Genomic DNA, 13,619 nt, shown 5'->3' with positions numbered 1-13,619 from the left:
ATCATATATATGTCTTTGTTTATCCTTTACATTAGACCTTGGAAATATATATACGTGCATTGTGTCAACAATATCTTTGTGTTATTACACTAAACTTATAATCAACATGTTGTCTTTTAATTTTAATTTTGCTTGGAGTGTCTATGTATATATATTTTTGCAAATTTAAAATATTGTATTATTTTATATAATATATAAAAATTTAATTGCCTTTTAAGAATTGAGTCGTTCTTCTCGTACTATGAAGAGCTGTGCACAAAAGAGCATAGATGGGAAAGAAGCATATAAATTTTTGGCAAAGTAACAGCACATATATATTGTTACGCTCGACACGCGTTTGCCGCACTCGCTCAGTCACCGCACTCGCAAACGCGCCGCGCTTCCCCGTCACCGGGAATAAAGATACTCTCTGTTATATAAAAGAACGGATTTATTGCTCTAATACAACAGGACACGTCTGTCCAGTTCGAGATCCAGAGCGTAAATCTGACGACCGGCTGTTAGTAAACAGCGTCGTCAAGCAACCCGTTGTCCGGTTGCGATATTCTTCTGCCGCCCAGGCGTCTAACGGGCGATACGGCACGAGCGCACAGCGAGCGGCACCGAATAGTTAACTTGCCCTCCTCGAGCTGCTGCTCCGAGTCAACGGACCCTATTCCTTCTTGGTCCCTGGTAGCCGCACTCCAGGTCTCCAACCGCCCCTCTTCTGGAGAGAGCTGGTCAGGCTCCCCCCTCTGACGGTCCCAGGACGACCCCGCAGGAGCTCCACTCTTCTCCCGGTGTGGTCTCTCTCGCTGCCGTCCTCCTCCGCTGCCGTTCCTCTAAATCTTCGGACAAGGGGGGGGGAAATCTACTTTCTGTGGACCCAACGCCCCGCAGGGCTCCCCAAGTCCCCGCCCGGCATTTGCCCTACGGCCTACGGGAAAACCATAGATCAAAAAAACCGTGGGCAAGCGGTCTTCTTAAAAAAAAAACTTCTTCGAGAAGTCTTCGGCCGATGTTCCGCCGCGGTAACCACATCAATCCGCATACCGCCGACTCCTCGTAGGAAAACAAATATTATGCGCAGCAAACAAGGAACTAAACGTTTGAAAATTTAAAACGAAATTATAACACGTTGCATTAAAATTCTTTATTACAAATACATTTTTATTAACATTTCTGCTGAGTTCGACTAAGCCGAGTTTCCCTTTTCCTCGGGACATTCGGAACGGAAATGCCCGGTCTTTCCGCATGTCCAACATTCTCCGCGGCCAGCGCTAAATTTCCCCTTTCCCTTTTGTCCCTTAATCTCTCCCGCCTCCTTTTTTTCATTATTTGAAAGATCCTTTTGCTCCCCCTGAATTATTTTTAACGCTTTGGCCCTCTCTACGGCCTGATACAAGGAGGTTATCCCCTCCATCTGTAATGTTCGTCGGATAAAATAATCCGAGACGGCCGTCACAAATTGCGAACAAGCGACTTTATCTCGTATCTCATAAGGGCACTCGGGGTATGCAAGGCGAGATAAACGCTCGATATCGGAGCCAAGAGCGGCTAGATCCTCCCCAAATTTCTGTTTACGATTCGTCAGCGCGGAATAACAGTTTTGAGAAGAGTACCCTTCCCCGAATCGCAACTCGAGCTTCGTCCTAAGCTCCGCAAAGCTCAACCGCTCGACGCATCCTGCACTGTTTCGAGAATCGAGTGCGCCCTTCCCCTCAAACTTGAGGCTAACGTGACAATTTTCGTCGCGTCGTCCCAGCGATTCGCCCGCGCGATCAAACTAAGTTGAGAAAAATATTTCTGTAACGGAGTCGTCCCATCGTACGTATCAGGCTTAAGCTTGTAACCAAGCCTGTCACTCGCGTCCGCGGCACTTTCACTCGCGTGCACGACACTTTCAGCCCGCGCTGCTCAGGGCTGCGATCCCCTCGAGTGCGACCCACTCTTCTGCTACGACTATTCTTCTGCCGCCCAGGCGTATAACAGGCGATACGGCACGAGCGCACAGCGAGCGCACAGCACGGGCGTAACAATATATTTATAGATGATGCACACAGTTTCCTGTAACAGAAAGATAATATAAGTTCAGAGCGAAGTAGAAATGGCAGCATATATGTATTACTAATAATGTAATTATTGATAAAATGTTGCTAATTTACAAGTTAAAATATTTGACAAATATTACTCTAACAAAAGCATTTTATTTAGCTAATTTGATGAGAAAAATGTAAAAATAAAAATCAAAATTATAGGAAATTATACATAAAGCATTGTGAAAGGCAAGAGTACGCGTGTACATTTTAGAGCTTGGAATACCTGGGCATCCAGGTACCCGCCCGCTCGTCCGTTACCTGTTGCATACAGATATAAATCCGTTCCGCGGCTACCCGGATAATTCGGATATCTGTACGATGCAGGTACTCATACAATGCGGGTACTCGTACAATGCGGGTACTAGAATTATCTCTGGGTACCGCGGAACCGATTCATATCTGTATACAACGGATAACGGGCAAGCGGGCGGGTACCCGGATACCTGGGTACCAAGATACTTGGGTATCCGGTTCTTTTTTTTTTTATTTAAGATAATGATTCCCTTCTCGGGATACATGGCGTTTTACAGGGACGTACCCAACCCTTTACATATACCCGTAAAATTTTAATCAAAACCTGGCCTTTGTACGGCCTTACAATACTGCAGTTCTCTCTCCCTCCTCATTCCGATGATTTTTAGCATCCATTCCACTCTTTCTCCTCCTTCCGACATTATTGTTAATTCCGATATACCCATTTCCTTGGTTTCTGTACATTCCGTCAGAATATGTTTCCAGGTTTCCTCTTTCTCTCCACATAATCTGCATTCTCTTTTACTGTCCTCCTCCCAATATTTATCTCCTCTCCATTCGTTGCAGCATCTGAATCTGGCTAGGGTCTTCAGTCTTTTTCCTTTTCCTTTTTGGCCCAAGTATTTCGCTCTTCCTGCTCCCCTCCACTTTTTGTATTCTTTCGCTGAGACTGACTCTTCTATTTTATTTTCCCTTTCCTCCAGCTGCTTTCCTTTATACTTTTCCATCCATTCTTCCACTGTATTCATTCCTTTGTCTTCCTTAGCTTCTCTTTCCCACCGGCTCGTTCCTCCTGCTTCATATAGTTCTTTCATTCTTTTGCCCCAGTTTGTACTTTTCCACTCTATCTTATCCATTTCTCTTCTGCACTCTTTTAGTATCACGCTTTCTGACTCGTTCTTTATTCTGTCTTGGTACCTTATCGCTCTCCCTCCCGCTTCTAGGCTTATCTTCTCTATGGCTGTCTCCTCTCTAACTATGTATCCTGGAGTACACCTGTCCAATCCAAGAATCCATCTTACGTACCTTTCTTGTAGTGCCTCGACTTCTTTCCATTCTCTCCATCCCCATACTTCTACTCCATACAACATGATGCTTTTCACCATAACATTGAACATCATAATTCTTCTGTCAAAGTCTCCTCCAAATTTCCTCTCTCCTATTCCCCATATCTGTGTTATGGCTGCTGCTGCTGCTCTTTTAACTACGTCCTTTATATGTGCATCGTCCTTGTTATTCTTCTTAAACGTGAAACCCAAGTACTTAAATTCTCTTACTTCTTCTAGTTCTTCATTCTTCCATTTCCACTTTCTTTCTTGACTTCTTTCCTTTTTGCAGAAAACTAGTATCTTAGACTTACCCGCATTTAGGGTTAATCTCTTTCCTTCGAGGTATTTTTCCAGAGTTTTCAACATTCTCTTCATGTCCTTCTCAGACTCCGCCATCATTGCCAGGTCGTCTGGATATGCGAGTGTAAATATTTTCATTCTGCCGATTACAACTCCTCCGACTTGTCTCTTCTTCAAAAATTCCTCCACATCTGCCAAATATAATATAAAGAGTAGTGGGCTTAGGGGGCAGCCTTGTCTTAGTCCCCTCTCTGTCCAGAATCTTTCCGTTACCTTGTTTCCTGCTATCACTCTAGTCGTAGTCTCCTTATATATATCTTTTAGCCTTTTTATTAGTCTTTCACTAATTCCTTGTTCTTTCATGTTCTTCCAAAGCAACTCCCGATCTACCTTGTCGAAAGCCGCCTTTACATCTGCAAAAAATACATATAGCTTTCCCTTCTTTCTTGCTAGCACCTTCTCCGCTGCTGTTTTCAATGCATATATATTATCTATGCAGCTTCTTCCTTTTCTAAAACCTGCTTATGTTTCCGGTAATATTTTAAGCCGTCTTGCTTTCTCTCTTAACCTTCCTTCCAGAATTATCGCGTATATTTTGTATGCTGTGTCCAGAAGTGAGATCCCTCGATAGTTTCCTGTTTCCTTTTTGCTACCCTTTTTATGTATTGGGTATATTCTTCCCTCTTTCCATCCACTTGAAATCTCTCCTCCTTGCCATATTTTTTGTAAAATTTCTCTTAATTTTCCCTTTGTTTCCTTGTTCGCATTATAGCCAAGCTTCATTTTTTATACCGTCTTCTCCCGCTGCTTTCTTCTTCTTTAATCTCGCTATTGCTCTGCCTACTTCCTCCTCTGTTATATCATCGGTACTTTCCTCTATACTTCCTTTTAATACTTCCTCTTGCTGCTCTTTTGGTTCTTTGTTTTTCTCTCTTGTATCTCTTCCCTCTAGTAATTCCATAAAGTGTCTTTTCCATTGTTCTTCTCCGATGCTATTATCCGGCTTCTCTCTTCCTCCTCTCTCCTTCTTTATGTACTTCCAAATTTCCGTTTCATTGGTTATTTCCATTATCTTTTTCTGCTCCCTTTCCCTCTCTTCTCTCTGTTTCTTTCCGCACAACTTGTTGTGTTTTTGTCTCTCTTCTGTATAGCTCCTTCTTTCAATTCCTCCTCTCTTCATTTGCCTTAACACTCGGTTCAATCTTTTTCTGCTTGCTCTGCATTCTTTGTCCCACCACTTCTTCTCTCCTATCTTGGTCTTTTTAACCCGGATGACTCTTTTACACACTGCTTTTCTAACTTCCTCGACCAACTCATCCCATTCCTCTTGAATACCTTCCTTTTCTGCTTTTCTTTCTTCTTTGTAAGAAGTTGCTCCCTCTTCTGACCAGTCTACTACCTCTTTCTCTTCCTCTTTCTCTTTCTCTTTCTCTTTCTCTGTTTCTTGTTCTATTTCCGCTTCTGCGGTTGTCTGTAGTATTAATTCCAACGGCATATGGTCTGATTCGGTCCTTTCTCCTACTTTGAATTCATCTATTACGTCCCAAGCTTCTGCGTTGCAAATTGCATAATCTATTACCGAGCTTCCTAGTGTTCCTACAAACGTCCATTCTCCTTGCTCGTCACCTTCTATATTTCCATTCAGTAATCCAAGTCCCATTTTCTCTACTGTCTCTATAAGTTCAACTCCCTGTCTGTTTTCAGTTTTATCCTTCGACTTCCTTATTCTATCCTCTTCTTCTCCATTCCACAAAATCCCGCCTTTTTCGGCTGTTCGGGCGTTGAAATCACCTCCTATTATTGTTTTCTTGTGACCTTCCTTTTCTATTAATTCCTCCATCTCTTCCAAGAGAGCTTTCTTTCCCTCTCTGTTGTATATTGATATAATCCTCCATTTTTCCTTCCCGATTTGCGCATCACAGCTGATTATCCCTTGGCTGTCCTTTTGTACGCTTTCTTTCTCGATTGCTTTCCTTATTCCGGTTATTATGCCTCCAGATCCTCTGCCTTTCTTTTTATCTCTCTTTGCATATTGTATTTCCCAGTTAAAGTCCGTTGGCAACAGATACTCTATCTTCTTCCACCCTTTCTCTTCTATCCAGGTTTCTGTGAGGTTGACTATGTCAAACTTTTTTAAGTAGTCCCAGAAATCTCTATCTTTCCTTGATAGTCCAGCCACATTCCAAAACATTATACTTATTTTCCTCTTACCTTCCTTGTATTCATTGTTTTTATTCTGTGTCCTCTTGACCTTCTCTACTCCGTTCCCATGCCATCCTCTTCGCCTTTTCCGCCGGCCTCCGATTGGAAAAACGTCTGCAATTCCAACTCTGCTTTGGCCTCATTCCATCTGTACCATTTATTTTCTATTTTTAACTTCCAATATCTAATTACCACTTCCTTTTCTTGCGCTCTCTGTTCTTTTGCCATCTTCACAATCTTCCTTTGTATTTCCTTTTCCTTTACCGTTCTATCATTTTCAATGTAGACTTTTTCTCTTCCCAGTCGGCTTTTATTTTCCATTATTTTTCTTTTATTTTCTTGATCCTTTATTTTTGCCTGTATTATTTTTCCTCCTCCTACTAATCTTGCTCTTTCCACCTTCGCCTCTACTCCCAGCCGTTCTTTCACAAGTTCTTCTACTTTCTTTTCCAGGCCTTTTCTTTCCCTTCCTACATTCAAGCCTTTTATAATAATATTATTCTTTCTTTCTTCTCTATCCTTTTTCTCCATCATGATTTCCATTTCTTTTACTTGTTTCCTCAATTCGTCTGTATTTTCGCTTGTTCCCGGTATATTCTTCTGATTGCCTTCCTCGATCCTACTAAGTCTTGCTTCTATTGTCTTAATTTTATTTGCTTGCTCGCTTCCCAATATTTTGTTCTCAAAATTCTTTAGCTTTCCCTCTATTTTCGTTTCTAGTTCCCTTTCTCTCATGACATTTCTCTAACCTCACTTCCTCGCAGCAAAACAGAGTCACAAATCCTCAAAAATCGTCTCCCTTGCGGCTCCCGCGTTGCTTCCTTATATTTGCGATTGAGCTTGCAATTCTGCGCCTGCAAAATACCTGGAACAAAATCGCCCTAGGGCGATGGGACGGCAGATAAACTCGGAAATAAGCCGACGCGCTTGACAGACGTGCTTTCGCTTACTTACTCCGTGGAGATCCCCCGGGTATCCGGTTCTTTCTCTGAGCTGTAATTCGAACATAACCTCAAGAATTATATATTAATTTTAAGACAAATGAAGTAATGTAAGCAAAAAATATATATCTAAAATAATTTTTTCTAATTTTATATTTAACATTTTGTATAATTAATATTTAAAGAAAGAGGGTTAATTTGAATTGCCGATTACTTCTTAATTACGCTTTCTTGAGATCGCCGGGCACACCGATCGCCGATCGCAGCTTGAAACGAATTGAAAATGGCTGCGTTCAACGGTCAGCTTTTCTGAACGCTGCCAATGGCTATAAATAATATTAACGGAATACACACGAACGGAATTATCTTTGCAAATACAATACAGCTGAATAAAACAGTTTTCACTTTTTCAATCAATATATTGAGTTTATATTTAACAAGGTTTTTTGTCTTTACCGAAAAATATTATTTAAAAAATAATAAAAAGATATCTTCTTTTTATGTCATCTTTTTCGATAAGATCAAAAGATGTCTTATAACATATCTTTTGATATTATTGAAAAAGACATCACAAAAAAGATATCTTCGCCAACTTTTTTATGATGTCTTTTTCAATAACATTAAAGGTTAGATTCCTTTGGCGCCTTAATTTGACGATAATTTCTGGTAGTACTTTTAACGCTGAACAAAAAATTATATAGGTCTTATAGGGCTAACCGCTCTGATTTTCGAGATATACAGTGTTAAAGTTGGTAAAACTTTAGATTAAGGCCGACCTCACCGATTTCAATAACCTTGATATATGTTGTCGATATGAAACGAGGTGTTACATAGGTTTACAACCTTTCACGCGTGGAAAGCCCACGCATGTACTTTGAAGGCACACTATGTGTTTAGTTTAACAATAATGGAACCCCCCGCAGGGGGCGGAACCTACTGCCTCCACGCATACACTTTCCACGCGAAACGAGGTGCTACACAGGTTTTAACTTTCCACGCGTGGAAAGCCCACGCATGTACTTTAAAGGCCCACTATGTGTCTAGTTTAACAATAGTGTATGTATTTGTATCTTGTAACATGTTTTCTGTTTTTTGAATATAGAATTCTTTATTCATGGCAACCGTGATATTACCTTTATCCGCACGTGTAAAAATAATGTTAGGATTGTTTTTACAAAATCTTTGAGTTATTTTGTACATAGTTAAAAGTTTTGTATTAATGTTGTTTGTGGTAGGTTTAGAATATAAATAGTTACGTAGTTATGGGATGACAACGTTTCAAATTTTTGGGAGATTTTTAATATTGTAACGTTTCGTATTGCCTTCTATATCTTTTATGAATTCGTGTATGGTTTTCTTTCTGTTCAAACTATTTGGGAGGCAGAAATTGTTCCCAAATTGTAACAGTTTGGTAACCTCCTGAGGAATATCATTATTAGAAAGGTTGACAAACCATTTATCATTGGTTTGTTCCAAGGGACCAATTAAGTTGTCCATGAATTCTGATGGTTCAATAAGAGTTTCTATGACATTACTATCTGGATTATTGATCGGTGAGTTACGACTGAAGAATCAATCATGGATTTTATCATTTGACTACAATTTCCAATTAAGGACCTCACAAATGTACAGCGATTTCGATTTTTTCTGTTCAGTATTTATTTGATGTTCTTATTATTATTTCTTGGATGTGAAAACTTGTAACTTGTGACGATTTGTATATTTTTTTATTAATTTTGGCTGAAGAAGGCACTGTGTTGTCGAAACGTTCCTAATTAATTAATTGTTTGTAACAATAAATCTTTATTAAATCTAACAACTTGTAACGATGCACCCCCAAATCTGCATCGTTCCGGCCTAACACCTTGCCGATGCCGCACGGCCGACCATCCGCCGGGCGAGGAACGGGCACGGTGTGCCCACCGTATTTTAAACGCTTAGCATGTAATATTAGGAAGTCCGCGAACGGACTTGCCGCGGCAACCGCCTCGACGCGCCGAGCGGTGCCGACCGCGACTGAAGACCGCCGAACGCGATCGCGGCGTCGGGACGCCGTATTTTCCGACCGTTCCGCCGCACCATTTCGGCGCTCGCGATCGCCGTCGCTACCCCCGCCACTGCGTAACACCACCGCGACGGGTATAAAAGACGAGCGTTTTTAACGCTAAATGCGATTTCCTGATCAACGTTCCGACCGACCGCACCGATCCTGAATTCCCGCATCTCTCTAGCAAGTCAGAACGAGGGTAGAGCGCCTCTGGCATTTTCTGTCTTCGCCGAGTGATTCTCGATAGACGACCAGCTTTCTTCCACAACGCGCCCGCTAGTCAAAATGAAGGTAGAGCGCCTCCGGCACTCTCTGTCTTCGCCGAGCGATTCTCGATAGACGACTAGATTTCTTACACCACGCACCCGCTAGTCAGAACGAAGGTAGAGAGCCTCTGGCATACTCTATCTTCACCGAGCGCTTCTCGATACACGACCGGCTTCCTTGCACACGGAGTTATCCGAACGGGGGCAGAGCGCTTCTCTGCCTCCACCGAGCGCTTCTCACCGGATACCGCCCCGTCTCTAGACGCTTGTAGCCTGTCTCGGGGGTAGAGCCCCGTACTCTGCCTCCACCGAGTGCTTCTCGGTGGCCGGACTCGCGCCAGAATTATCCCGCCGCCTAACGCGCCGAATTACAGCGATCTCGTCGCCGTATCCGCGCCCGTGCGCACCGCGCTTTACCCCGCGCCGCCCGCGACAAGCCGATCGCCCGTCACGATCGCAACACACGTGCATCCTCGCGTGCACCGCGTGCGCCCTGACTCTGTGTCCTGCGCTCATCGCACCGTTGTGCATACCGCGACTGTTAAACGGTATTCTCAACCCGTTGTAAATATCGCGACCGTTCATTATAGAATAAACTCTGTTACGTTATTACTAACCACGATACACTTCATTTTGCCAAACCTCGCCTCGCGTCCGTTCCTCCGCACCTCCTTCGAACCCAGCCCAGCCGCGAGCTAGATCCGCGTTTCGAAGCAAGGTTGTTTTAAACTTCCATGCTCGTTATTGGCCCTTAACCTTTTATATTATTGTTGATACATACGAGCTTGATTTAATTTAATTTAATTTTTAATTTATTACTAGCTGGTTACCCGGGCTTCGCCCCGGAGGACATGTGTAATAAGACACGCAAATAGTCTCTCTCTCTCTCTCTCTCTCTCTCTCTCTCTCTCTCTCTCTCTCTCTCTCTCAAATAGAAGTGCTACTCCCATGTGTGGAAACTGCATGAGATGGCTGCCTCAAGCTGGACGAGAGCATTCGGCTCTGGACGACAGGAATTGCCCGATACTGCGCAGAAGAGTTGTGGACAGAATGAGCAGTATTAATTATGGACAATAACACTGAAAATCGCTTACGCCTCTGTCATGTGAACTGCCAGTCGCTACTCGCTCACTTGGACGAATTTCGATCCTTTTTCGTTGGTTCGGGATATCATATTATCTGCATATCTGAATCCTGGTTAAAGCCGCAGGTACCTGACCATATGGTCTCTCTTTATGGATATCATCTCTTGAGATGCGACCGTGTCGGTAGAAACGGTGGGGGGGTGGCAGTATACGTGTCGAACTCTTTTCAGGCCTCGACCTTGCGCCAATCTGGGAACGACAACTGTGACGGTCCTGAACATCTAATCCTTGAGATTTCCGTCAAGAACTGCTCCAAAATACTATTAGCCGTTGTTTACAGACCCCCACACTGCGGTTTTTCGGACTTCTTTGACGTCTTCTCTGATTTATCGGTTAATTACAAACACTCCATTATTTTCGGGGACTTTAATGCCGATCTTTGCTCCTCGACCTTTGATTCGGAACATATTCGATCGTTTGTAAGCGCATCTAACTTTTTTCTTGTGCCCTACACCACTACGCATCATACCCGTACTGCCTCCACCCTGCTTGACCTGTGCCTTATAGACGAGGCTAATAAACTTGTTAATTACGAACAGCGTGAGGCCTGCTTTCTGTCCGCTCATGATCTCATCGCTATTACTTACGACGTCAGGATAGAGCGGATCCCTAAGCGTACCATCCGAGTTCGAGATTTTCGTGCTTTTAATCCAGAAGACTTTCTTGACGAACTTGCGTCTCTGGACTGGTCTGGGCTATACTCTGCAGCAAGTGTTGACGCAAAAGTTGATACCTTCAACAGGCTTCTTTTGACTTGCTACGACAAGCACGCTCCCTTCCGAGTCATGCAACCCAGGAACCTGCCTGCACCCTGGCTCACGGAGGATATTAAATCCCGGATGAGGGAGAGGGATAGAGCCAGAAGAGTCTGGATGAGGAGCAGAACGGACGCTAACTACCTCACCTTTAGACGCCTGAGAAACTCGGTGCAGGTCGAGGTACGGAGGGCTAAGTCGGAGTTCTTCCTTAAAGAGTTCCAGGATTTAAATGAGCCTAACGAGATCTGGAGAAAACTAAGAAAATATGGTCTTCTTAAACCCAAAGCAAGGACTGAGAATCTCGCTTTTACTAGCGAGGAACTTGTTGACCACTTTACGTGCAACGTGACGTCGAACACGGACTGTAGCCCGGTCATCTACTTGGGTGAAACTGCGTATGACGACTCTAAATTTTATTGGAGCAACATTGAGCCCCTGGATATTGTTCGGACCATCTGCAGGTGTAAGTCGGATGCCACGGGTGTGGATGGACTCTCTCGGAGACTTGTGGTTGGGGCGCTCCCGAGCATCCTTCCAGCCTTGACTCACATTTTTAACTTTTGCTTCACCCACGGGGTTTTTCCTGAGATTTGGAAGTCAGCCATCGTCTGTCCCGTCCCTAAAGTTAGACGTCCTGCCGTGTTAAATGACTTCAGGCCGATCTCAATCTTGTGTGCCACCTCAAAGTTCCTCGAGCGCATTGCGGCGGATCAGATTATGGAATACTTGGAGGAACACAACCTTCTCGATCCTTTTCAGTCTGCCTACAGAAAAGATTTTTCCACGCAGACAGCGCTCATAAGGGTCTTGGACGAGGTCAGGCTGGCTGCGGATAGGAGGAGGATCACGATAGCCGTATTTTTTGACTTCTCTAAGGCCTTTGACAATGTCTGTCATGACACCTTGATTGGCAAGGCCATGAATCTGGGCTTTGCTTGTTCTACCTTGCGTTGGCTTTGTTCCTACTTAACCAATAGAAGACAGGCGGTACGCGATCCGTCCACTGGGATGCCGTCGACTGAGAGAACTGTTCGAAAGGGAGTACCTCAGGGTTCTGTTCTCGGACCGATCCTTTTTCTCCTCTACCTGGTGGGTTTCGGAGATATACTGCGGCACTGCAAGTATAATTTTTATGCGGATGATCTTATGATCTATTTGCATGCGGAGCCGGGGCTTCTTTCTGACGCTATTGGGAGGATTAATGAGGATATAGAGAGGATCGTACAGTGGGCTGTCGTCAACAAGCTTACGATCAACCCTGGGAAGACAAAGGCGATGATCTTGGGAACACTGCGCTTTGTAAGGAGCATCGATCTGGACTCTGTGCCTCAGGTTCGTGTTGGAGAATCCGCGATCCCTTTCTCGGATTCGGTGGAGTACTTGGGTGTCACAATCAACAGCGCTCTCTCATGGGAAAGACAGGCGACTAAAACGATCTCCAAAGTGAATTCGGCTCTCTATCAGCTTAAACTTTGCAGGCAACTCCTCCCAGTCCCACTTCGGGTGAAGCTTGTCTCTGCTTTAATGCTTCCTCAATTTGACTACTGCTGTACGGTTCTCACTAACATCACAGGGCAGCATAACCTGCGTCTGCAGAGAGCTCTGAACAGAAGTGTCCGCTTCATCTTCAGCTTAAAGCGTGATGAACACATCACTCCGTACTTTGTCAGATTGGGCTGGCTCAAGATCGATCTTAGGCGGTCGTATTTCGTGGGCAACTTGACATTCTCGGTACTCAAGAAGAAAAAACCGGAAGTTATCTACAGCAATTTCACTTTTAGGCATGAAAGCATGCAGCGCAATACTAGAGCTCCGAATGATGCCCTAAACCTTCCGCTCTGCCGTACTGAATTCTATAAGCGATCTTTCAGTTTCTCCGCTGCCGAGCTGTGGAATTCTCTCCCGTCTGACATTCGCAACGCGACATGTATCGGCTCATTCAAGACCAAACTATATGAATTCCTGTTTTCATCTTTAGGTGATTGAGACTTCTGTCGGTAGATCTGAGCGTTCCTTGAGATTCTTATGTAAACCACCCTTTATCTTGTAGTTTTCGTAATTCATCCTTCAGTTATGGCTATTTCTTTTTAGTTGTATGCGCTAAGTTCTTCGGTAACACGTCTCATTTATAATATCTGTACTTTCTTTACTTATATTTTATGTACTTTCTATACTTATATTTTCATTTGTAGTTCTTATGTATGAATGCATGAATGTCTTATATTTAATTTTGTTACTCTTTTTGTAATTTAGTTTTGACGCTTTAGGGGACGTAGTCCCAGAGCGTCTAATAAATAATGATTCTGATTCTGATTCTCTCTCTCTCTCTCTCTCTCCTCTCTCTCTCTCTCCTCTCCTCTCTCTCTCCTCTCTCTCTCTCCTCCTCTCTCTCCTCTCTCTCTCTCTCTTCTCTCTCTCCTCTCTCTCTCCTCTCTCTCTCTCTCTCTCTCTCTCTCCTCTCTCTCTCTCTCTCTCCTCTCTCCTCTCTCTCTCTCTCTCTCTCCTCCCTCATCTCTCCTCTCTCCTCTCCTCTCTCTCTCTCTCCTCTCGCTCCTCTCTCTCTCTCTCCTCTCTCTCTCTC

The 13,619-nt window shown here is 43.7% G+C and overlaps 1 protein-coding gene across 1 annotated transcript; it reads right to left on the bottom strand.

The window, feature by feature from the left end:
- Positions 1-1,107: 1,107 nt before the first annotated feature.
- Positions 1,108-5,870, bottom strand: LOC139782262 (uncharacterized). Its single transcript, XM_071721232.1, has 2 exons — positions 3,249-5,870; positions 1,108-3,126 (listed from the first exon to the last, which is right to left on the bottom strand). Exon 1 carries the CDS (start codon positions 5,868-5,870, stop codon positions 4,446-4,448), a length of 1,425 nt encoding a protein of 474 aa, XP_071577333.1. The 3' UTR covers positions 1,108-3,126; positions 3,249-4,445.
- Positions 5,871-13,619: the final 7,749 nt, after the last annotated feature.

This window comes from Temnothorax nylanderi, unplaced genomic scaffold (assembly GCF_030848795.1).
Source record: "Temnothorax nylanderi isolate EJ_2023f unplaced genomic scaffold, tnyl_v1.0 TNYL_tig0399_pilon, whole genome shotgun sequence".
NCBI lineage: Eukaryota > Metazoa > Arthropoda > Insecta > Hymenoptera > Formicidae > Temnothorax > Temnothorax nylanderi.
This window is presented reverse-complemented; position numbering and strand designations above follow the sequence as displayed.

Coding starts and splice junctions, on each gene's coding strand:
- LOC139782262 (XM_071721232.1), bottom strand. CDS start 5,870: ATGTTTTGGAATGTGGCTGGACTATCAAGGAAAGATAGAGATTTCTGG.